Here is a 25,847-nt window from a genome sequence, read left to right as displayed (position 1 = left end):
CGGCTAGCGCAGAACCTGCTGGGAATTGTAGTTTCCTGCCTGTCGGCCCCGCCCCCTCGCCTTCCAGTGATGTAGTTTCGCCTCTGCCCCGCCCCCACGCTCGAAGACCCCGCCCCCCAGCTGCCTGGCCCTGGGGCGGGAGGCGGGGCCGCGACCCTGGGGTCGGGGTGGGGCGAAACCCGTCCTGGGAGATTGCCTGGGGCTGGGACAGAGTTCCAGGCCGACGGTCCCAGTCCGGGTCGCGCCGGCCTCCTGCGCCCCGCGGCCCGCGCTGGGAGCGGGTCTAGTGCCCTCGCCTTGCCCCTCGGCTGACCGGGCTCCTAAGCCCTCCCAGGCCCTGTACAGCTGGCCGCTTGAGGACAGTCGCTAGCCGTGATCGCCGCCAGGGTAATGAGGGGAGGCCGGGTCCGGGAGGGGAAGGACTAAGGGCCAGTCGAACCCAGAGGGAGTGCGCTCGGTCCGCGCATGCCGCGGGAAACCCGAGGCTGGAACTCGCCGCCGGGTCTCGAGCTCGGCCCGGCGTGGCTAGCGGCCCCTGCACCTCCGCGACTCCGGCTCTGCCCTGAGCCGCGGGCCACGCGGTGGTGGAGGCACCTGCATGCAAGGTTGGCAGTGCCGGCCAGGTGCACGGGTCGAAGCTGCCCGCAGCGCTGTCTGCCCCCAAAGCTCTCACCTTTAGCCGCGCTCACGAGTCTGGCGGAGTTTCCAAACACAAGACACCCTCCAGCGCCAGCTCCAAGTGCCACCTTCTGCGAGTTCGCTACAAAGTCCCCTCAAAGCAGGCCTAGGAAGGAACCTTTACAAAAGCAAATGCTCAAGCTTTGTTTTGTCCTCAGTATTTAAGTTCAGCGTCGTGTTTTTCCCCTGTGGGTTTGTATTGTACAGTACCTTATATCTCAAAACTTGATCAGGATTGTGACACAGCGCCTGCCTAGCCCAAAGCACACAGTAGGCGTTCAGTAAATACTTTTTGACAACATGACTCATGATACTAAGTTTGGAAAATTCTACTGAGTTGTGCGTCGCTATAATTTTTGAGATATTATGGGTTTCCAAGATCACTTTGAAAATTATAGTAATTTTAAAGCTCAGCAGAGAGTTAAATCAGGTGGTTTTATTTTTTATTTTTTTATTTTTATTTTTGCATTCCCCATAACAGTGGACTCTTGGATGATTAACTCAAAACCCGAGTTCTGTAAATAGACGCAGCCCCTGATTTTCACACAGTGTCAGCCTTTCAGATTAAAGTCTTCAGATGAACAATTTTATTATAGAACAAATTTAAATTATTTATAAGGCTTTATCCTAATTAGCTTTTTAAAGACAAGCCCAAGGGACCACACCAATGTACTTATGCATACATTAGAAACAGGCCTCTGAAATACAAATTTTAAAGTATTTTTATATTCATACCTTGAAAGAGCATGCAGAGAAAATTATGACAGCAAATCACCCCCCTCTCAGCCCTTACTAGGTGCAGCTGCTGCCCTGACCTCAAAATGTCTTGTAAAATTATCTCTTAATAATCTTGCATATCTAAAGCAAAAACCTCTGGGATTAAACCACCCCATGGGGACAACCTCTTTAGTATTAACAGTTCTCACAGATTGTGCCCGTTTCTTTTGAGTTTTTCTGAAAAATAGATAATGTAACAGTTTAAAGTTTTATTGTTTACGAAAGAGCTTACTGATATTAAGTGGGAAAAGCAGGAAAAAAATTCTAATAACCAGAAAATTCAGTTTATCGTGATGTCTCTAGTCTTTCTGCTTATGGGATAGTAAGCTTACCGATGGTCAGGGCTTTTTGTGCATGAGTATCCCCAGTGCCCAGCACAGTGCCTCATCCATACCAGCCATTCATTAAACAACTGTGGAATGAATAGTTGGCTGTTTCGCATTACAGTATAATGAGTTTCTATGTGTATATGGTTTCTTAATTTGCTTGCATATTGCCTTAGAATATTCTGATTGCTAGAAGTGAACGTTTTACTGGGTCACAGGTATTAACATTTTCTTGATCATAGAAACATTGCCAACTAACTTTCCAAATGAGCCATTCCATTTTGCACTGATATAATTGACTGTGCCTTTTAGAGCATCCACTCAAGTTCTTATATTGATACAGTGTTTGGTAGTTATGAATACTTTCAGATGAAGTAACTCATTTGATCTCAATCACTCTGGAAGATGGGCAGGGCAGGCATTGCATTCCTCCTTTCCGGTGTCTTAAATCAATGACAGTGAATGGCAGATGACGAAATAATCATAATCTTTCAGTTTCTTCTTACCATTCTCTACCTTTGGTTTGTAGTGAACACCTTGAGTAAATTCACATCTTTCCTGAGCAGTAAAATTGGGTACCACTCTACAATATCTATGGTTTACAAAATCTTCCTTTTTTTTCTCTCATTTTGCTCAGATATTTGCAGAGGCTTTGCTCAAACTTGAGGACTTAATTAAAATGAAATAGTGAAGCACAGTTTATATGAAAAAGAAGATATTGTATTGATTAGGTGTAAGGAAACAAACGCCCAGGCACTAGCAAGTTTAGAACATTAGGAAAGCTCTGGAAACTTTCGGTGGTACTTTTGCAGTTCCTGAATCTGAAGAAGTTACAATTTTAAATCTCTGAATCTGTTGCAGAGTCTTCATAAACTATTGAGAGTAATACTTTGTTAGTGGAAGTGGGCAGGGATTAGTTTAATAATAATCTGCATATCTTTCATATCTGTCAGTACATTACAAGAATATAATTGAGCACTAAATATTATAAGGTTAAAATATTCAACCTACAGAAAATACTTTCACATGAACACTGAAAAAATTTTCTTTTTTAAAAAACATGGCGACAAGAAAATGTTATTAATTTCTAGTCTGTTACTAATCTTAATTCTTCCCAATTTTGCTGGTCAAGGATGGGTTAATAGGTAATCTGATCAGGAAGTTTTGGAAACTTCGAAGTTCACTTATAAGTGGAATCATTGGAAATTCTTGGGGCATATTTATAAATAGCACCATTTACATCAATAGTGGGTCCAACATTTCTGTATTGCTTTCACCTTTGTTTAGGATCCTTTAAAAAAAGTAGTACAGAAAAGATATGGAAGGAAGATGCAGGTATACGGAGGCTTTGAAAATATTCAGAACCTCCTTTCAGTTTCACTGTGCCTTTCTGTCGTGATGTCAGAGCTCAAGTAGTCTTCAGTAAACAAAAATGCTTTAAAAGACACTTTTCAGAAATGTACTCCAGTCTTTGTAAGGAATAGCTGCCTAAATATCGTGTGGGTTTATGGCAACTAGTTCTTCAAGAAATGTTTATGTAAATTTAAATTATTTTCCTTTTTTTTTTTTTTCAGTAGAATATTTCTGTATCTTGAAGATAAGGCAGTCTTCTCTGTAATAGATGGATTCTTATCAGTTTCTGTGAACTAAAGCGATTCAATGTCTCTTCTGGTAAGTTTTTGTTAATGTGGATCTAATTTTGTGCCATCAGAGTAGTTGGATTTTAACGCAGAACCCATAAAAGGCAGATTCCGATGGGATATTCTTAGGCTCTGAGATGTTAAGAAATGAGTTAAATTGTCATCAAGTTTTTGCCTCTTCAAAAAAGTTCTCTTATACTTTTTTGATATATTCATTATTCTGCTCCTTTGACCCCTACCCACTTTTTCTCATATATATACTGTGCTTAGATATGTCTCTCTCATCCAGTTAACTATGCCTTATCCTTTAAATCTTTAAATCCATCTTACAAATTTTCATTTTACTAAAGACAAGCAAAATAGTATTAAAAGTAAGCCCCTGATTTAACAGCAAGACAAAAAACATTTGGATCATTATATAATATGACATATAGGTACCAACTTGTTTTCTGTTTATTTTAGATCTATGGGATCTGCTTTAGATTAAGTAGTTTTAGGACATTCACTGTGTCTTATGTAGAATACAATACATGAATATATGAATTATTATATTAGAGCAGTGATCTTTTAAAAAGTGATGGGTGCACTTGGATGATGATTTGTATTTTACAAATGCTTTCATACATTATATCTCTTTCAGTCTTCAAAATTGTGAGTGATTGGCAGGGCAGGTGGTATAATCCTATTTTGAGTTAGGCCCAAGATTGCAAAGAATTAGAGCCAGGGCTCACACTTAGATCTGCCAATCAGCTCCTTTATTTGCCAAGTCTGAGAGGCAGAACTATGAAGTTAGGAGACTAACTTCAGAATACAGAATATGTTTACTTTTTGTTTAAAGTATAGTTTTTCTACTTAAAAGTGGGAGCTTTATATATCTGAAAAATGCATTGAGGTGAAATACCTACCTCATTTTTCAAAGCAAGTATCAGCAAACTTTTTCTGTAAAGGGAGGGTCAGATAGTATTTGTATGCTATATGGTCTCTGTTAAATTACTCTTCTTTTATTCCAGTGTGAAAGCAACCATAGGCAATATGTAGATGAATCTGTGTTCCAGTAAATTCTTTTTCATTAAAAAATATAGATCAGTTCGATTACTTAAGATGAACAATTTTATATCAATTTGTAAGTTGGATGAGATAAAAAAGGGCATTTGATAGATGGAGATCCTGAGATTCAGATGGCTATATGGTTGCCCAGGGTTTCCAAATTTTGCAAAAAGGATTTTGTTATTTATATTTATTCAATTTGTTAATAATTTTACTTTAAATGATGTTCTTCCTGAAACGATGAAATATTTAGAATTCTTTGAATGAAAATATTTGTTTTTTCCTAAATGAGATATTCGTACAACTGAGATACAGTTGATAATTTTACTTATGAAGTATTCCTCCTCATTCAACTTTACTCTTTGTTTGAAAGCTAAAAAATGCTGTTTTCAAAGGAGCAGCATAAGTAAAATATTGTCCTTTAGATTCTCCAGATTATAACTGCTTTTCACTTGGCTATTATGATAATGGATTAAAAAAATCACGTTCTAAAATATTTTGGAGGAGCTTTCTCCTGGCTGGTTTGAAATCATCATACTGCCTAAAAGAGATCACTGTGTAGATTTTTCATGAGCTGTTATATTCATCAGCATCCAATTGATTCAATGTGGATATAAAAATGCTTTGAAGGATAAAATATAACTATTTTGTAATTCTTTTTTTTATAACCCAGTCAGCTAACAAACATGCTCACATTTTCTTAGGAGAGATCAGCAAAAATATTCTGCCTTGTAATACTGGCTGGTTTTAGCTGTCTTCATATTCAATAGTGACCAGTTTCTTGCACTGTGAAAATTTTATATAAGATATTGAAATGGAAGTCTATCATGTTTATAAAATGTTTTCTCTATAAACTAAAAGCATGGATCATACTCTTATTTTGAAAATAAATCAGGGTCAATTAAGTTTTAAAAAATATGCCCAATATGTCTTAAATTAACTTCTCTTTATCAAAAAAAGTGATGGGCATTTTTTAGAGAGAAAGACTTTTTATATGCTTAAATGTCTTGTGATAACTATGTCAGAGGTCCCCCCTAAGACTACTTCCAGGTTTGGTGATTTGCTAGGAGGACTTGCAAAACCTGGCATATAGTCAGTCATACCCACAACTAAGGTTTATTATAGCAAAGGATATAAAGCAATATTATCAAAGGGAAAAAGTACATAAAGTGAATTTTGGAGGAAACCAGGCACAAAATTCCAGGAAGCTTTTCCAGTGTGGTCACGTAAGATGTGTTTAATTCCTCCAGAGCTATGACAATGTGTGAAATATTGCTTACGAGAGAAGCCCATGAGAGACTCATTCTCAGGGGTTTTATTAGGGATTAGTCATGTGGGTAACTTCTGCTAGCAGGTAACAGATTCCAGACCCCTAGCACAAAAGCAGGTGTTCTCATAAACCATATTTTTTGCACCAACAGTTAAGTACTGTGTGAGCCATTCTTATCAGAGGATTGTGGGAACTCTCCCAAAATTTAAATTCCTACGTACCAGCCAAGGGTCAACCTTGCAAGCCGGACTTTGCTAACAATAGCAGTTTTAGGCCTGCTATGTTAACTCTTTTCTCCACAGTGATGTTAATGGTTCTTGTGAAAAATTCAGGGTAAATGTTGCAAAAAATATATAAATACCAAATATATAAATGACCTAACCGATGCTTGTTTTCAACAGGAGCAACAATAATAAATATCTTAACTGTTATTGTAAAGTTTATTCACCCTAGACAAATGAGTAGAAACTTTGCAAAGGAAACGATTCTACAGATATCTCAACATCATTAACTTCTGTTCTTCAGGGGCAAATTTTACATAATAACAATGGGGATATATATCAGATTATTTTGATAAAATTAATAAGGTATACAGACTATATGAATTCAACTTAAAATAATCAGTAATTCAGGCTAACTTGGAAAATGGTTAGTTTGATTAAATGAAAAATTCTGGCACAATTTATTTATCTATCTATCTATTTATTTATTTATTTATTTATTTATTTATTTATTTATTTATTTTCTGGCTCCCACGCCTGGTTTTGTTAATTCTTTAATGTCACCACATATTTGACTCCTTTTACCCCATCTACCTGACATATTTTAAAAGAAAGGAAGTTTGATTACTTTTAGGTGAAAGACTACAAAGTGTCAATGGATAGGCATCTTAATATCTCATTCGATATTAATACTTTAATGTTTATTAAAAATGAGTGTTCATGACATGCTTAAAAATAATTTCTTATAAAAATCTCTTTCATACAATTTTTTTATACTTTTCATTCGATATGTCCTTTCTTCCTAAATGCTATAAGGCCAACTTCACTACACTAAATGATGATGAGATAAATCATATGTAGGTGTACATTTCTTTATGGGCAAGATGTGATAATAGGATCATGGGTTAAATTGCTGGAAAATGTAAATTGTGATAATGAACTAAGTCTTAATTTGCTTTGAGTTGAAGTTAAAGATGTTTATCACTTTAAGAAATGAAAGTGATTCCAAATATATTCACTGTGTGGTTTAATGTGGATAAAAATGGTTCCTACACTTAAAGAAACTGAGGATCAAAATTAAAAAGGATTTTAATAAGTACAGCAGAATAATCTTTAAATATTCAGAAGAAAACTGCCAAGTCGAGGAAAGGTTAAATATTAATACCAGCTGTAAAAATTAATTTATACCATCACCTCCAGAGAGGGGAGGACAAGGATTAGAGATAATGCCAAGTATAGCAGATATTAAATTTGTCTTCTGTACGTCCAGCTGCCTCTCCCTTCTTTCCCATACTGTGTACCTCTAGGTGTGGATCCTGGCTTCAATTTCAGGCTCTTGCATGCTACCCTTTCCCTTTGCTACTTACCCCGGTCACCAGACCTTTTTGTATCCACATACCACCCCTACTTATCTTGTGACTCATTTTTCACTTATTTAATGCATTTCTGAATTTCCAGGATTGTTTTTGTGCTTCACGAACGCAAGTTGAATCACTCAGACCAGAAACACAGTCTGAAACCAGTATCCATCAATTCTTGGTAAGAAAATGATTGAGTACAGTTAATACTCCTTCTTTGCCTTCTGTAGTACCATTCACCCCTATTCCTCCTATATCTCCTTTCTTTACAGTGTGTTTTACTATTTATTCTTCCCCTACTCCTGTTACTCTCCAGAAATCTATAATTGACCTCTTCTCTTCTGCCTAAACCAGCTTTCCCTGAGTGGTCTCTCCTATTTCTATGGCTTCAGTTGCTCAGATTTCAGATTGTCCTCGAGTTAACCTCAGCTTTTCCTTCAGGTTATGAGGGGACCCTGGCATCAGTCAGGACTGATGATTCTCAAATTTTTACCTGCAACCCTGGATTCTTCCTAAGCACGAGAGTCTATCAGATTAGGGTTTTCAAAGGCATCTCTATCAAGTTTGAGTAAAACCTTAATCTTTACTCACACTTCACCAACCCATTGTATTTCCTGCTTTGACTAATGAAAACACATTTACTAGTCACTAGAAACTATGGCGTTATCCTCATATTGCCTCTTCCTCTGCTCCCATATCTAGTTTATACACCAAGTCTTATGAATCTATCTGAAATGCCCTTGAATCTATTCCCTCCTTCACCTGATCACTGCTGCTATTCAAACCTCATCATCTCTCACCTAGACTATTGCAAGTAAACTCATTGCCTCTAGTTTCCTACACATACATAAAACCTTTCACCACTCAGATCAGTATTCAACACTGTTAGCAGTACAGGTCTGCTGTGTCACTTTCCAGTTTTAAAACTTTCATTGGTTTCCAAAGCCTATGGGATAAAGCCTAAACTTTTTTTTTTCTTTTTGCATGCAGTAAGTTTATTGGGAAGTCCTCCTCACCAACACTTGTGAGGGGTGAGGGAGGCAGAGTTGGTTGTACCCAGGAAATCTGAATACACGCCTTAGCCGGTCCAGTGAGCATCTCCAGAGCTGGCGTGGCTCTACCTCAATGTCCTAGTTATCCAAGGGCTCCGGGCATTTTTACTCCTGTATTCATCAGTCTTAAATACAGGCTCTCCCAGGGAAGTGCTGTAAACCTGGGCTGGGCAGCTGCTTTCTGATGAGGGTACTTCCCTCTACAAAATTCATTTGTCCTCATAGTCGAGGAGATGAGTGCCACCATTCTGAAAGGAGATCTGGCTGTACACTGTAGTGTACACCACAGGAAGAATCAGTTTGTCAAGGACAGAGATACTGCTGAGTCTGAGGTTATTAGTAGAGGTTTTCCAGGTAGGTGAAGGGGAAGGCCTAAATTTAGCATGGTTTAAGGACTCTTCGTGGTTGGAATATGTCTTACTTCTTGCTACTAAGTCTTAGCACATACTCTTCTTTCTGATTGAAATACCCATCTTCCTTTTTTGCCTCTAAAATTTCTGCTCATTTGTAGAGTTGGCTAAAATATCACATCTCTGAAGCCTTTCCTCATACCTTTTATTACATTAGGCTCCTATACATCTTAGACATTCCCATAAAAGCATTTACTATATTATCTCACAATGATATTTCTCCAGTTATAACATGATCCCCATCAAATAAGCATCCTATCTTTCTTGTCTTTATCTCCCCTGGGCAATGCTTGATGTAAGTAATATTTAAAGAAACATACTTGGAAATAAATATTCCGGGATCTTCTCCCCCAACCCCCCCCCCCCCATTCATCCTTACTTTATACTGTAATTCTTACAACAAAATGGAACCCTTCTTGCAAATAGCTTGTTTCCTACAAAATAAGGTGATCCCATTTAATCCTGTTTATAAATTTATTCTTATCCTATCTTCAGTTGGCTTCTTTTTTCATTTCACATTTTACTTACTAACACTCTAAAGTCTTCCAGTTATCTGTCTTTTTGTACAGTAGGATGTAGCATCTGATCGTAGTTTTCATTCAGATATTATCCTTTAGATTGAGGTGATGTTCAGAGAGTAAAGTATCTGTTGTTATCTCCTTGCTTTTGCTATGAAAGAGGCCTAGAGCTTAGAAAACTTCCACAGGCATTGATTGCTGTGCGTGTGTGTGCGTGCGTTTCCAAAATTCATATGATATAAAATTTATCATTTTAACCATTTTTAAGTGTATAGTTGAGCGGTATAAAATACATCCATAATGTTATGCAACCATCACCACTATTCATCTTCATAACTCTTTTCATCTTTTAAAACTGAAACTCTATACCTATTAAGAATTCTTCCTCCCTTCCCATCCCCTGCCAACCACCATGCTACTTTCTGTCTCTGTGATCTTAACTATTCTTAGTACCTAATATAAGTGGAATTATACTGTCTTTGTTTTTTTCTGACTGAGTTATTTCACTTAGCATAATGTTCTCAGGGTTTATTTACATTACAGTATTGCAGAATTTCCTTTTTAAGGCTGAATAATTTTCCATTGAATGTATATACCACATTTTGCCTATTCATTCATGTGTTGATGAACACTTGGTTGCTTCCACATCGAGCTATTGTGAATGATACTACTGTGAACATGGTTATACAAATATCTCTTCAAGACCCTGTATTTCTTGCTTTCTAATTCTCTAACTAGTCATCAAATCAAAAAGAGAAAGGTTAGTCTGGGATGATTTACTCTTAGTAAACCTATGCTGTCTTTTCGTGATTATCATGGTAAGCATCCATAATTCACCTATCTAGTAATTCGATATCAGTCTTTACTGGGCAACTTCGTCAAGCTGGTCCTTTGTAGTTTCCTTCCCCCCACTTTTTTTTGAAAATCGGGTCATCGTTTGACTATCCCCATTCTGGTTTCTTGTCTGAGTTCTACTATGTCTGCAAACTTAATACCCCGGATGCAATTGTCTTTGACCTAGAGGTTTGAACCTATTTAAAACAATCAGTTTTAGACTTCAGCTGCTTATTTACAACATATACACTCCTTCTAGTTTGAAGAAGATTATTTTCCCTAATGGAGAAGATGGAAGCAAAGTACAGGTTGATTAGTCTGATTTCAGTCTATCTTGTGGTGACCTTATTCCATTTTTTCAAGCACTGAACTGTAAGACTCAGTTCATTCTGTTCTCTAGACTTCCTGACAGTCTTATAGGTTACCACTTTAAATTTTTTAAAAATAATTACATGCTCTTCTATCTCTTCTATGTGTTCTTTACATCTGAGTTTATTTGAAGACTGCCTGTTCTAAAGAAATTAAATTGATTTATTTAGATTTCTTTTTTCTTCTTCTTTGGGATTATTTCCAATTGTTTAGTAGAATTTCTTTTTACAATCTTTCATCCCTCTTGAACAATATTCACCTTTATTCATCTTTAGCCATGACTTTATATTTTTTCTGTTCTCTTAAAAGTTTAGGGAACATGTAGAATCAAGAATGTAAAAAGTAGTTAGCACAATTCCTAGCACATAGTAATGTCATTCTAACCCTCATCTTTTTTCTCTCTATGCTGGAGGTAGCAGTAAGATTTCCTGACACCTGCTGGTGCCTGTAAAGGCTCCTAAGTGTCTTTTGGATACTGGTGTCCTTTGGGAGAGCCTCCTGGCTATCATATGACATCAGTGATGTCAGCCTCCTTTTTTCTCCTGTGTGCATGTTATTTCATGCCACAGACTGGTCAAATCTAGCTGTCTGACTCCAAAGCACTTCTTTGAGACACCCCATATCAGTTCATGATCATTAACTCAGGAGGTCTGTACTCCGTTCTCCCTTCTCTTGACGTTTAATTTCTTTCTGACTTCTCTTCTGATTAATTTTATCTTGTGAAAAACCTCTTCAGCAGTTTTAATAGATGCAGTGTGGAAATCGTTCCTTGACTGTTTACACCTCCTCTAGCTGAGCAGGTACCTCTGTTTGCAATGGATATAACTGGTGACCACTTGAAGCAAGTGCACAAGCGTAGACTGTCTTTCACAGGTCTCTGCATCTCTTCCCTTGATATATTTGTTAGATACCCTGAAGAATTAATAGCCATTCTTAGCAACTCCTAAAAATGCTTACTGAAAATCATGCTTGAAAATATTCTTTGCTACCTGTAAATCTGTTTTTTTCTGCCCTCTCCTCCTTTACAGGCTGATAGCTTTTTAACTAGTATCAATTATTAGCAATTGTAAACTCTTTTTTTTTTAGATCTTAAAACAGTGTCTTAAGCCACCTTTCAGTGCCTTCTTAATAAGCACTTGTGTGTTTAAAAATATATCTGTATTTTATATCTATAATATATCTGTGGTAGGGGACCAAAAAAGTTTATATGTATTTTGTTTTCATCTTTTTAAAACAATGCAGGTTGATGAGCCAACCTTTTCCTGGTTGCCTCCATCTGCTAGAGCCAGTGAAGTGATCTGTTCCACCAATGTTTCTCACTATGAACTCCAAGTGGAAATAGGTAATAATCCTGGCTTTCATATAATTGACCTTTCAGTGTTAGAAATGAAATTGATTACACAAGGAACTTTTCAATTATAGTCCTTTAGCCAAGTTACTTTCTTTTAACTTAAAAACTTAACGTAAAATCCCGTTTGTAGTAGAAACCTTTCTCAGTTAAGTTTGGAACAGTGTGGGTTGTTGTTTATAGCCTTATACATGTGAAACATTTGCTGAGTGTTCAAAAACATCTATTAAGTACTACAAACAGGTGCTATGTTGGGTGCTAGGGATATAAAGCCATGTAAACACTTGAGTTCACATTCTCTCTGGGAAGATGATAGCTTTGTTTTATGTACTGGAGGATACTCTAGTAGAGGTATGCTCAGTGTTAGAGAGCATCCAACTCTTTACCTGGGAGTCAAGAAAGATAGTGAAGAGGGGCTGGATCCTGAAGAATGAGGAAAAGTGCTACATGTTCTAGTCGGGGCGTTTGTTACAGATAACAGCAAACAATCCTAACACAAAAGAGGAATTTTTTGAACAATATTGCTAACTCACAGCATTATTGGCTATCAAAATAAATAGGTTTAGAAGAAGCTAAGAGAAGCTATGTTACTGGAACCATGCCAGGGCCATGGCATAGGAGCAGCCTAGGTAGCATACTCCCTAGTGTGGTACTGACAAGCATCAATATCGGACCCCACTGCAGTGAGTTCTGACTGCCTCTGCTTCCTTATGTCACTCACTCCATCCTCTGGTTGACCAAGTTTAGGTCATTGACCTTTCCATGCCAGAGTCATGGAGACAAAGAGAATAAGGATCTGACCTTTTCTAAAATAGCACAAGGGTGGAAATACCCTAAAATTAGAAAGGAGGTTCAGATGGTGTCACTTTAAAAAAGGTAAAAAATATTAATTCATTAGATGACTGAGGAAAGGTGGTTAACAAGGGACTACCACACAGTTGCTCGGAAGTGGGAATAAGGGGAGAATAGGCAGTGGTAGGAGATAAACCTGGAAACGGAGGTTCGGAACACATTGAAAGATTTTGTACGGTGAATTTAACAGTTAAGACTCTGTCAGCTCTTAATAACTTACTCACTTCATTACTCAAAGGATTTAAGGCAAAAGTTTGGAATTTATCCTCTCCATGCTAGAAAGATATTGTGGAATAGTGGTGATGGAAATAATAGCATCTAAGAGGCACTACGCTGAACAGTATGTGTAATTTTTCTTTTCACCCTTTTACCGCTCCCATTTTTCAGGTTAGGTTACTGAGGCTCTGAGAATTTAAGTAACTGTCTGAACCTTTCTGACTATAGAGTCTGAGCTCGCAGCTGCTGCCCTGTAGTACTGTTCTATGGCTGAAATGCTGACTTTAGAAGGACAGCTCGCAGTGGTTCAGGCAGCCGTCTGGAAGATGTAGTAGATCACTGATTTATAACTGGAAGTATCATCCTCGTCGCCTGAGTTTTTAAAATTGCAATGCCTATATCCCACCACAGGCTTATTGAATCAGAATTTCTGGCGAATGGAGGTGTTGGCTTTTGAAGTAGTTCCTTCAGTAATTTTGATGCACACCCTGGTTGAGAATGCAGGACATAGTGATGAAGTCACTGTATCCAGGGAAAGAGGACAGAAAGTGATGCCAACACTCAAGGGACGAATTTGAAATTAATATCTTTTCAAGGATGAAAATGGCAGAATTTGGTGACTGGAGAGAGGGAGGGAACTGATGTTTATTAGGTGCCACTCTAGGTGTTTTAAATTTTAAAAACGGACATCAAATGCCGGTGAGTATATCAAGCAACGGCAGCTTTTATACATTGCTCTTGGGAACACGAAATGGTTCAGCCACTTTCAAAAACAATTTGGCAACTTCTTATAAGGTTATACAGACATAGCCCAGCAATCACACTCACAGGTATTTGCCAAAGAGAAATGAAAACATGTCTTCTTTAGAATGTTTTTAACAGCTCAATTTATAGTCTTCAAAAACTGAAAACAATTCAGATTGTCAACTTATGAGTGGATAAATTGTGATACTAATCCATAGGATGAATTATTACTAAGAAATAAACAATAACTTAGTACTGAAGCATACAGCAACATGGGTGAATCTTGAAAGCATTAAGCTAAAAAGGAAAGAAGCCAGACACAAAAGACGACATTTTTTATAACACCATTTATACAACAGAAGGTATATATATCATTGGTGGCCAGGGACTGGGAGTGGGTGTAGAGTACTGCTTAATAGCATTCCATTGTCCGAGTATGTCACAATTCGTTTATCAAGTCACAATTTTAATCGTTATAATAGGTATGTAATGGTATATGTTGTGGTTTTAATTTTCATTTTTCCGTCTTGAGCATCTTGTCATGTGCTTATTGGCCATTTCTATATTTTTTATAGAGTTATAAATTTTTTCATTGAGTTTTTTGTTACAGAGTTGTTAGGAGTTATTTATATACTCTGGATTAAATCTTGTGAATTATAAAAATTAATACCATCAATCAGTGGCTTGCGTATTCAATTTCTTAACAATGTTTTCTTGAAGTTTTTAATTTTGATGAAGTCCAATTTATCAGTGTTTTTCTTCTCCGATTGTTAACACAAGTTTTATATCTGATTATAGGAAGAGGATTTGACAACTTGACTTCTGTCCATCTTGCTCGGCATACTCCTACAGGAACACTGGTGACTATAAAAATTACAAATCTGGAAAACTGCACTGAAGAACGCCTGAAAGCTTTACAAGTAACATTATGAAAAAACAATGCATTTTGTGTACTGTGTCTATCTGAGGAAGAATTTCTTTCCCAAATTCATAGTTTCTGTGAGAGAAAGGTGGATTTCTTTTAATAAACATACAATTACGGAATTGGAAAGAATACTTGGAAGCCAGATCCATGGAAAGATAAATATAATCAAACTGTAACTACTCTAAATCCCTTCAAATAAATATCATATTCAAAATGCTGGTCTGGAGATTTATAATACTCCTAGCAGGTCCAATCACAAATAGTCATATAGGAAAAAAAATTTCTTTTCATTTGGCTGAGTAAAATTAACTTCTTAATTGATAAATCTTAATAGAATTGCATTTCAGGAATAATATATAATATCATTTTCATTGTCACTAATCATTTTTGATATAGAGAAAGGGTTTTGTTTTGATACTGTCCCAATTTTTAAAATATTTGTATGTGCATGTGTATATTACACAGAAAAAAAGATTGGAAGAAATGATACAAAAATGTTAACAGTGATTCTCTTTGTGATGTAGTATTATCAGTGACTTTTATCTTCAAATTTTTATATAATTTGAAATGTTTCTATACTGAGGACATAAATGGTTAATAAGAGTATGACCTCTCGAGTCAGATTGTGTAAGTTTACATCCCACGTTCACTTCTTCCATTATGTGCTCTTGGACAAGTTTTCTAACTTATTTCTAAGTATCCTTTTCTGTAAAATGGGAATCATAATATCACATACTTTATGTAGTGGTTGTGAGATTTAAAGAGATGACAGCACTAAGAACAGTGGTTAGTACTAACAAGTTCCACTGTTAGCTGCCACTACTGCTGTCTTCATCATAAGGAAAACAAGGTTGTTTTTAAGTGTCTTGTGTCTTATGTCTACCCTAGAAAGCAGTGATTCTATCCCACTTTTTCCGGCACCCCAATATTACAACTTACTGGACTGTTTTCACTGTTGGCAGCTGGCTTTGGGTTATCTCTCCATTTATGGCCTATGGTAAGAAAACTCATTTTAGACAAAATAACTCATAATTTAGCCTAGGTGTTGTAATTATAAGTAGGATCTTAGATTTATGATTCATTACTTTTAATTTATAAATATGATGGCCAATTCTGAATTTCATGATATATATCTAAATCTGGTTCATGTTGCTATGGCCGTGCTACCCTGAATAAGTCCGATCCCGTGGGATCTCGGAAGCTAAGCAGGATCGGGCCTGATTAATACTTGGGTAGGAGACCACCTAGAAAGACCAAGTGCTGTAGGCATAAAAAAATAAAAAAATAAGGGATTGTAAGCTGACAAGGTCCTTGATATCTGTGAGGCCAACCAAGTGTGGCCTCACCTAAAGAAATAAATAAACTAAAAATAAATCTAGTTCATGTTGAATTTTAGTCTTCAGAAAAAATTAGAATGGGACTGATGGTCAGTGAACCACCACTGCTTCTTCAAGAAGCCCATGCCTTTGAACAAGCTGTCTCTTCCCTTCAGTTTCCTTTCTCTCAGTAGAGAGCTACCATTATTCCACCTGTGCACACCATTTCCATCCCTATTTCTCTACATTGTAAATGTATGTCTCTGCATTGTAAACATCTGCGTGTGTACCTGTCTCCTTCACAGGACTGGAGCTTCTTGAGGGCAGGATTATGTATTTTTCATTTTAGGATACCCAGGTGCTAATACAGAACCTCACAAAAAGTAGTGTTCAATAAGTGTGTTGAATAAATAGGTCCTAGAATTTTGATTTTTAGGACAGCTTTTGTGAATTATCTTAAAAAATTATATATGTAATATATACTGAAAAAATATGTATATAGATTTAAGATATAACTACACACATATATACAGTATGTATTTTTTTGAGTAATACTGAAAATTGCTAATTCTCTCCTAATCTCATGTCACTAGAAAATCTTTAAAGATTTTTGAAGGACAGTAATCTTTGCATAGAAAAATGATTAGACTCTAAAATGTAACAGAAATGTGTGTGTGTGTGTGTGTGTATTTATATAGGTTTATGGTTGAAAAGAACATTTAAAACAGCTAAAAGCAAAATCACTCTGTGTTCATTTAAAGATTTCAGGGGTTTCTTTCAGGTTCAGCAAGTCAACTCCTGAGGACTTATTTTCCTGAAGGAATGAGTGAAACCTTAATAAGAAACATTCTCTTTGGAGCAGTGAGAGGGTTGAACTATCTGCACCAAAATGGCTGTATTCACAGGTATTTACTTAGCTGTATTTTACAAAATGAAAGAATTTAAGTGGAAGAAATCTTTCAGAGATCTTTTGGGTAGGAGCAGTTGATGGTTAGAAAGGAGGAATAAGAAATTTGTAAATAAAAAATAAGGGAAGAAGGTGTCAGTAGATGCTGCTGATGCTGACGTGATGTGTCCGTTCACCACGTACACTGTGCCGCGTGCTGCGCTCGGCGCTGGGGTAAGCGTCTGGCCCCTTGGAGCTCAAGCCTCAATCAGATGAGGCGCATAAGCTATAGGGAGTGGAATCCTACTTAGCTCTTTTTTTTTTTTCTTAAATAGAGAGCTTCTTTATCTGCTTTTCAGCTTTATGTCATAATTATATCATATACAAATTGTAACTCTTTGATTTCTTAAATATTTTGCCACACTTTAATATTATCATGCTAAATGTCGATTTTCTTGTTACCAAACTGCAGTTGCAGAAGTAATTGGCTGGATGTTAAGAGAGTGCTGTTCTAAGATATACTGGGACCTTGTTTTCCTTTTTAACTGTTACTTTTAAATAAGCCTGTTTCTTTATTGTTTGTTTCAACCTCCTTAAAGCTTTTTTCTTACTAATTGTTGTTTTTTTAGCTGCATTCTGCTTAACTGAAGATTTCTAACAGACTGTCTTCTAATTACTCAAGGTTTTATTATACTTTACCGGACTATCATCCATCCTATTCTGTTTGTCTATTAGGAACTCAGTGCTTTGGATGAAAAACAAGCCTGTATTGTAATTTATTTGATAAAAGAAATAAGACATTCAAGATATATTTTTATAAATAACGTTAATACCATGAGAAACTGTCTTATACTGGATAATATTGCATTTAACTTTAAGTTATAACTTTATGCTTTAAATAGCATTTAATTGATTTTTTAGACTTCTCCTTGGATGTTTTGCAATAGCATCCTAACATAGTGAAATTAATAATTTGAGTCCAAGTTTGAAAAAAAATATTAGCACTTCCAAACATATCTGTCAGTTACATTGACCTTGTTCTAATGCTGCATTAACTAGCTGAAAGGATTCCTTAATCCCTTGAACATATCCCACATATACATATATATATATATATAGCAGTGTGCTGCTATTTTATAAAGAGTATTTAATTTTCAAGAGCATTAGATTTGTTCTGACCAGATTTTTATTCTTTCTTCATTGGCCAATTTCTTAGTATTTAGGATTGTTTCTTTTTGTTCTAGGAGTTTTAAAGCCAGCCATATCCTCATTTCTGGCGATGGCCTAGTGACCCTCTCTGGCCTGTCCCATCTGCATAGTTTGGTTAAGCACGGACAGAGGCATAGGGCTGTGTATGATTTCCCACAGTTCAGCACATCAGTGCAGCCGTGGCTGAGTCCAGAACTACTGAGACAGGTCAGGTGTGGCCGTTGCATTGGGTTGTCTGTGCGTCTTGAGTGTCTTCTAAACTTGACTAAAGGACAATTGTGACCTTATATTTGGATTGGTGAATGGCCTACTACTGTAAGACTTTTTCTTGTCAAAATTATTATGTTAGGAATTTTAAAATGTATACAATATATTAGATATAGCTTGATTTCTCACTTAGGAGTTTTTTCTTATTGTTCACCATCCTTTATCAAAAAAGCCCATATATGTAACTTTTAAAGTTATTTACACTAAAGGACTTCAAATTAATTGTTCTACAGGATTTACATGGATATAATGTAAAGTCAGATATTTACAGTGTTGGGATTACAGCATGTGAGTTGGCCAGTGGGCAGGTACCTTTCCAAGACATGCATAGGACTCAGGTAAATGCTACCAAAATCCCCGAACTACTTTCTTTTTATATGATCCCTTATATTCTAGTTACTGTCTGTTAAATGTCTTTGTTGTAGACTCTTAGGATCTTTATTGTCATTGTTTTAATATTGTGCCTGAAGAGTATCAAAGGAATTTTTTTTTTCTTTTAGATGCTGTTACAGAAACTGAAAGGTCCTCCTTATAGCCCATTGGATGTCAGTATTTTCCCTCAGTCAGAATCCAGAATGAAGAATTCCCGATCGGGTATTGACTCTGGGATTGGAGAAAGTGTACTTGTCTCCAGCGGAACTCGCACAGTAAATAGTGAAAGACTGCAAACACCATCAAAAACTTTCTCCCCTGCCTTCCTTAGCTTGGTTCAGCTCTGTCTGCAACAAGATCCCGAGAAAAGGTACTATGGTGCACTTCTGAAAAGCATAAAACAGATGCGTTTATATTTTATAGATGCTTTGTGAGAGTCCCTTCCCACTAAATTCAAATCTTTTATCAGTTTTTTTTTAATCAAAAAAATTATAGTCTACTCCAGATAATATGCATGCTAAAAACAAGCAGAAGTAATAGGCATATGGGAAGAACACTAGATTCAAGGGCAGAAGACTTGGGCTCCAGTCTTAGCTTTATCATTTCCTGACCAAGGCACTTTGTAAAGGTCGGTTACTCTGTATGGGCCTTAATGACTGCATTTACATTAAGACACTTAGAAACTTCCAAGCAGTACAAAATATTAGTGGCTACTATTCAAATAATATAAATTATTATCATAATGTATATTAGCATTAGTATTTTGGAAATAAGGTACGTCTTATCTTTTTTAAGCCCTTAATGCCTTGCACAAGCTTATAATTAGTGCTCAATAAATGCTGAGTTATGGACTCAATGAAGGATATCTCTAGAATTAATTCTTTCCATTAGTCAAGGATATAGCTGAGAACTGGGCTTCCTGACATGCATTATTTTTCCTTTTAATTTTTTAGTGAGGTTTTATAGCTCAAAACCTAATTTCAAATATAGTTTACACCTAAAAATCTACATCCCATAATGAACCCCCCCCCTTTTTCATATAACTTAAAAAATTTTTTTTCAGGCCATCAGCAAGCAGTTTATTGTCCCATGTTTTCTTCAAACAGGTAAGCTGATCTGTCAATTTTTTGATAGTTTTTAAATGCTTTTAAATACTTTTTAAAAGTCACTTCATTTTGTTGGCTTAATGGGATAGTTTGGTGGCCAAGGTTCTTAATAATGACTTTGTTGCAAAATAAAGTTAAAAACAAAACTTTTTTGGTAGTTCAATTATAGACTTTCTAGTATATGTCCATTTGGCAAAACACAATGAGTAAAAACCAATGGAAGATCATCATATGTTACCATATCCTCAGTTTATATTTTAACTTAGAGACATTTTATCTTTCTGTATTGAATTTAAGGGCAAAATAATTCTGATAAAAATCAGTTTGGCTGGCACTTCTTCCTACTTTCAGATGGCCAGAATCAGGCATTTTCAGTGAAAATACCTAAAAACCATTTTAAACATTTTTAATATTACTTCTTTAAAAGTTATTTATTGCCAACAAAATTAATGTATTGAATTTATGTACCAATAGCCTTATTTTGAGTTTCTTTAACAGATGAAAGAAAAAAGCCAGGACTCAATACTTTCACTGTTGCCTCCTGTTTGTCATACGCCATCAATAGCACTGCCTCCAGCATCTCCTTGGACTGAGTCAGAGTGTGATTTTCCTGATGAAAAAGACTCAAACTGGGAATTCTAGGGCTGCCAGATCCTTTTCTGTCCTATGTATTTGACACTCTCCCTGCTGCTTTTTCTTCTGTATACAAACACTAGAATTATACTTGAAGATACAGGTGCACTGGAGAATCTATCATTTAAAGCCGCTCTGTTCAAAGGAGCATGAGTTTGTAGCCCCTTTGGTTAGTTCAGAGTGCTGTTGCAACTCCAGGGAATTTAGAATAATTACTCTAGCTACATTTAGGGTCATCTATTCTCAATTTTTTCCCCCAAAGCTGTGACTAATATCTCTTCTTGATTTCTAAATATAATTTTTGAGCCAGTTCATTTTTTCAGCATTTCGTTGCCCTCAGGGGAATGAGCCCTCAAATGACAGTGCTTCCAAGTAGATTTTTTACTTCCAGATTCTCTAGCCTTTTTGATCAGCTATTGTTAGACCAATAGGCTAGTTTATCCTGGCATCAAACCTTTTTTTGGTAGCAGGGAAAATGTTTATAGTTTCCCATTTTCTTACATTAATACTTAGGGTAATATCAAACTGAGCCTCATATTAAATGATTCACTTGAAATATGTATAGAAGTTGTGATTTGCTTTTTTTTAAAAAAGGGCTAAAGTAACACTTTTCTACTTATACAAATTATAGCTCCTAAATTCATGCACCCTGTGGGAGCTCAATAAAGATTCACCGAATTGAGTTTATGCATTTATGTATTTTATTTGTGCGGTTTGACAGGTTCTAATTTGTTTTGCCAGTGAAAACTGTTTTTCAAAAAAAGTAAATTTATTTACATAACCTAGTGAATTGGGGGCATCCTGGTATTTGATTCAATAGAAGATGTTCTGGCCTTTTCTATGATTATTCTTGTTCCTGTAAGTGATACCACATATAAGGACATAGAGATCTTATTTCATGGTATTACCTTATTAGCAAAAGAGGGGTGCTGTGTCTCAAAAGAAGATGTAGTTTGAACTGTAATAAATTGGGACCTACCTCAGTTAGTAGATTTTCTTAATTTGTACACTCTTATTTAACATTACATTAAAAATTATTTTTAATGATCATGTGAAGCTTAAAAATTTAAAACCAGTGAGACAATATACAAATTAATAGACAATTGGAAACAAACTTTTTCATGTTTATTGGCCAGCACCCCTCAAGGATGTTGAGGTTACCCTATCAAGTAAGCCACCAAACCTGCCAAGGTGGAGGAGGGAGAGGAGATGAATACCAGTTGAGGCCCTGAGATCACCTCTAGTGGTGAGGGCTATATATTCCACTAACCTCCTCCTAAATTTTCCTTCAGCAACAGAGTTTCACAGGAACCATAGAGGAGGTTCTCCTGAGTTTGTGTGGAGCATTGGTACGTTGATATTTGCAGTGCCCAAGATGAACTGTGGAGACCATGAAACAGTGCCTCTCAGATCTCCTGTGAGTGTATTATGGTTCTCCAGAGAAACAGAACCAAAAGGAGATTTATTATAAGAAACCGACTCACAGAATTAGGGAAGCTGACAAGTCCCAGTCTGCAAGGTGAGTGGGCACGCTGGAGACCCAGGAGAACCAACGGTGGTGTTCCAGTTTTTGGGGTGGCAGGCTCAGGACCCAGGAAGAGCTGATATTTCAGTTTGAGTCCAAAGGCAGAGAAAAGCTGATGTCCCAGGCTGAAGGCAGTCAAGCAGGAGGAATTCTCATACTCGGGAGGGTCAGCCTTTTCAGGCCTTGAACTGGTGAGGCCCACCCACATCAAGGAGGGCAATTTCATGCAGAATAATGTTTGACCAAATATCTGGGCACCCTGTAGCCTAGTCAAATTGACATACTGTTTTTAGATACTGTACTTGACTGATAGCCTCACCCTGACAGTGTCTTAAATTTTGTACCAGTAGGCTCCTTGCTTGCTGTATTAGTTTTCTATCACTGTTGTAACAAATTGCCACAAACTTAATGGCTTAAAATAACACAACTTTATTTTACAGTTCTGGAGTTCGGAAGTTTCAAATGGGTTGGCAGGGCTATGTTCCTTCTGGAGGCTCTGGGGTAGAATCTGCCGCCTTTTCCAGTTTCTGGAGACTGCCTGCCTCCCTTTGCTTCATGGACCAGATTACTCCAATTTCTATTTCAGTGATCACATCTCTTTCTCTAACATACCCTTCTACCTTCTCTTACAAGGGCTCTTAAAATTACTTTGAGCCCAGGATGTGCTCCCCAACTCAAGATCCTTAATCACAGTTGCAAAGTCCCTTTTGCCGCATAAGATAATATACTCGCAGGTTCCAGGGATTAGGAAGTGGATTTGTTGGGAGGATCATTAATCTGCCAACCGCACACCTAACCATCACGGTGTCTGCTTTCTGAAGGACCCAGAAGTAGTCACGCTAGCTAAAATACCCTCCTATGAACTTCCATAGTATTTTACCCAAACGGCTCTTACACAGCCCTAGTATAATCCCAATAGACTGGAGTCCTTTAGAATATTGTTGTATTCACCAATGTTTAGCAGTGTTTGGCATATTATGGACATTTAATAAATTCAAGGAATTCAACCTCGAATAAAGGTTATGAGAATTCTTAGAATTAAAAAGCAACTTGAAAATTTGAGAGATTCCCATGGTAGGAAGTTTTTAGCTCTTTGTCACAGTATTGCCATTAAAAGTTTAATGAGGCAAAGAGATTTGAGATTTCTTACTAGTAAATATTTCCTCCTTCACCACAAGCCATATCAGTGGTTTTCTTTGTACATACTGCTGGTCGATTGTCAGCTCTTAAATCCATTTCTCCACCCGTCCCCCACACACTCTCACTCTGGTTTCCAGGGGGGCAATAATGGAAAATCAGAGGACAGGAGGGGAGGGAAGACACAGGCATTCTCACCTGTGCCCCACTCCTGTTGTGGTGTCCCTGGCAGTGTCTGCGTCTCCTCTGTCTTCTGGCTTCAGGACTCTGGTAATACCACTTGCTCCTGGTGTCTCTTCTATCTTAGGGGTGGTCGCATCTCCTACTCTTGCTAATCTCTAGATTCTCTCACCCTCCCTTTTGGTTTCTTAGCCTTAGTTCCATCACCCAGGAAACCAATTCCCTGTGTTTCTTCTTGAAAGACCCAGTTATTTGTGTCTTCCCAGTTACACTCTGACTGACACCAGTACTGACGACTTTGAGGATTACTAGAAATTCTTGCTCTCCAAAACAAAATTACTACCTTGATAATATGAGTAATTGAATGATCAGGAATTATGTTTTCCATTAGCCAATCTATTTAAACCATAGTCTATGATTTATGGCATAAAAATTAAAACTAACAAAAATTCTATAAATTGAAATTTTGCTACTCTATACCAAAGTTCAACAAGATGCAAATATTGTACTTGATAGGAATGGAACCAACTCTCAGAAGTTTGATTTAAATCCTAGGTTGATTTAGCTAGGTAAATTTTATGTAGTTTCTACAATTTTATGCAGCTGAGTTTCATGTTGTTAAAGAGGCCCTTTCATAGTTTTTCAAGTAAGTTAGAAAGTCACTCCAGTGTAGAAGGTGACTCAGGAACTCGTATTAAATCTATCTTTATAGTTTAAAAAGTTGTAATATCCAGTGATACTAAAATTAACAGAAGTTTTTTAGACCCAGAGAATTGCATTCTGTTGAATCTAGAAATATAACTAAAGCTGAAGAGTAAGAAAATAGAAACATCTACAAACAGAGAACTTGAAACTGGACGGACAGGGATAATTTAGAGCATGACATGATTTGGGAAACCAGAGGACTATGAATCGGAGTGATATTGTTACATAGTGAAAAAAAGGAAAAGCTGGGAATAAAACTTTACTAATGAATATGAACCGAATGTGTTATTTCTGGGTTTGTTGCCTATGGTTCATTAAAAAAAAACACTTTTACATCAAAAACTGTGTCTTTTCATTTTAATTAAAACAAAATGGTTCTAACAAGATGAAATTGGGCTGCTGACTTCCATCACACAAAAGGACACATCGCCAAACCATTTTGTTAATTGGAGAAATATTCTGACTGTTGGCTTCACATATCATTTTGAACTGTTTAACAGTTGGATATCACAAATGAGTGAACATTCTCAACATTTTAATTTTTGAGGGGGCCGCATTTTTTTGATTTCATAATCTGGAATTGTTACATTTAAATGAACTAAGCCTGCTGAAACCATCCGAGGATTTGTAAGTTTTCCAGAGTAGCTTTCTCGTCGTTTGCTAACCTCTGGAGCAGTGTACGGCCTTGCAGTGTGTCTTAACCGATAATGGCTATCATCTGAGCTCTTTCCTGAAAGCCTTGCTCTTGATTTTACTTTTTCAAGATGCTGAAACGAAGTCCCACGTAAATCCTCGGGTTTATCCAAACAATCCTAAATATTAAAATAAAAAATCAGGTTGGTGAGTTAGGTTTCTTAAAAGTATATTTTAAATTTATAAGGACTAAAGTTTGTAATATCAACAGTTAAAGAATGAGTGCCAGTGGGAGTACATGGAGACCCCCCTACTAGTTATGTTTCTGGATGTTCCTACAACTCAGGTTCTTCTGTTTGGGTTCTTTTGGGAGAGTCCTGGATTTAAGAGAATTAGATGAGCAAGTCTACCTGATGATCTGAAAAATTCCCTCTAACCCTGCAATTTTCTGTTGTCAGTGCCACTAGAGAGAAAAGTTTAGGTACCAACTGGTTTACAGAGGGAAATAAAGATGACTCTCCATTGCCCATTCTCAGGATAAGGGTTCTAAGACCCTATATGGTCTCATACACAATAAACACTGTTTCTCATTTTGTTTGAAAAAGTGATATGAAGGAACTTCAGAAAGTCTTTCCTTCTCCCAAAACTGAACCCATCTTCTACTTCCTATTCATTGTGTGCACGTTCACTCATTCAATACGAAATTACTGAATTTAGATCCAAAGTTGAGAGTATAAGTTATGTTGATATCTACCCAGCTACTAATTTGCTTTACTGTTTGCTAAAGCTAAATATTTGCTTTATTGTGAAAAAAAATTCAAAGCAACTATTCTGAAATTAGATCTATTTTATCAAAGGTGAAAATTACGCACATCAAATTATCAATACATCATTTTAGAATATGAGTTTTCCCAATTGTAGGTCATTGCCTATTTATATATACTAACAACTAAGAGCAATTGTCCAGAAAATTAAGTCTCTTCCATTCCTAGATTGTAACTTTCTTTAGAATGGTTTGTATAAAGTCTAGCAGCAGATTTACCTTCTCGTTTCATGTCATTAAAAATAGATTTGAATTCCCAAATTTGTCAGCACATGATATAGCAGTGGAGTGGTGGTAAAAGAAGAGCAGAAATTAAAATTTAACAATTCAACCCCTATGTTCACTGCAGCGCTATTTACAATAGTCAAGATATGGCAACCTAAGTGCCCATCAATAGACAACTGGATAAAGAAGTCGTGGTACATATATATGCAATGAACTATTACTCAGCTATAAAAAAATTAAAATAA

The 25,847-nt window shown here is 36.7% G+C and overlaps 2 protein-coding genes across 5 annotated transcripts in view; one reads left to right on the top strand and one right to left on the bottom strand.

Annotated features, from left to right (window-relative positions):
• Nucleotides 1-107: 107 nt before the first annotated feature.
• Nucleotides 108-21,061, top strand: STRADB (STE20 related adaptor beta). 3 transcript variants are annotated; one of them, XM_016131104.2, is made up of 12 exons: nucleotides 108-387; nucleotides 3,356-3,452; nucleotides 7,418-7,498; nucleotides 11,743-11,842; nucleotides 14,459-14,580; nucleotides 15,474-15,582; nucleotides 16,683-16,806; nucleotides 18,032-18,203; nucleotides 18,497-18,601; nucleotides 18,764-19,005; nucleotides 19,699-19,741; nucleotides 20,240-21,061. In XM_016131104.2, exons 2-12 carry the CDS (start codon nucleotides 3,441-3,443, stop codon nucleotides 20,381-20,383), a joined length of 1,254 nt encoding a protein of 417 aa, XP_015986590.1. In that variant the 5' UTR covers nucleotides 108-387; nucleotides 3,356-3,440; the 3' UTR covers nucleotides 20,384-21,061. The 3 variants fall into 3 exon arrangements, with proteins under 3 accessions (XP_015986590.1, XP_036093170.1, XP_036093169.1); XM_036237276.1 differs by having other exon boundaries at nucleotides 179-387; nucleotides 3,359-3,452; XM_036237277.1 differs by lacking the exon at nucleotides 18,497-18,601 and having other exon boundaries at nucleotides 178-387.
• Nucleotides 21,062-24,264: 3,203 nt separating this feature from the next.
• The window catches only part of C2CD6 (C2 calcium dependent domain containing 6), a 66,639-nt gene continuing 65,056 nt past the window's right edge, over nucleotides 24,265-25,847 (bottom strand). For both annotated transcript variants that reach the window (XM_036237272.1, XM_036237271.1), the window contains one exon: nucleotides 24,265-24,733. In XM_036237272.1, the coding sequence (XP_036093165.1) occupies nucleotides 24,449-24,733 (285 nt within the window). In that variant the 3' untranslated portion in view covers nucleotides 24,265-24,448. The remainder of the gene's footprint in view (nucleotides 24,734-25,847) is intronic.

This window comes from Rousettus aegyptiacus, unplaced genomic scaffold (genome assembly GCF_014176215.1).
Source record: "Rousettus aegyptiacus isolate mRouAeg1 unplaced genomic scaffold, mRouAeg1.p scaffold_m13_p_2, whole genome shotgun sequence".
NCBI classification, from domain to species: domain Eukaryota; kingdom Metazoa; phylum Chordata; class Mammalia; order Chiroptera; family Pteropodidae; genus Rousettus; species Rousettus aegyptiacus.
Note: the sequence above shows the minus strand (reverse complement) of the source record. Positions and strands in the feature narration are given on the sequence as shown.

Coding starts and splice junctions, on each gene's coding strand:
- STRADB (XM_016131104.2), top strand. Junction 7,499..11,742: donor CCAGTATCCATCAATTCTTG/GTAAGAAAATGA, acceptor AAAACAATGCAG/GTTGATGAGCCAACCTTTTC. Junction 15,583..16,682: donor CTCTCCATTTATGGCCTATG/GTAAGAAAACTC, acceptor GGTTTCTTTCAG/GTTCAGCAAGTCAACTCCTG.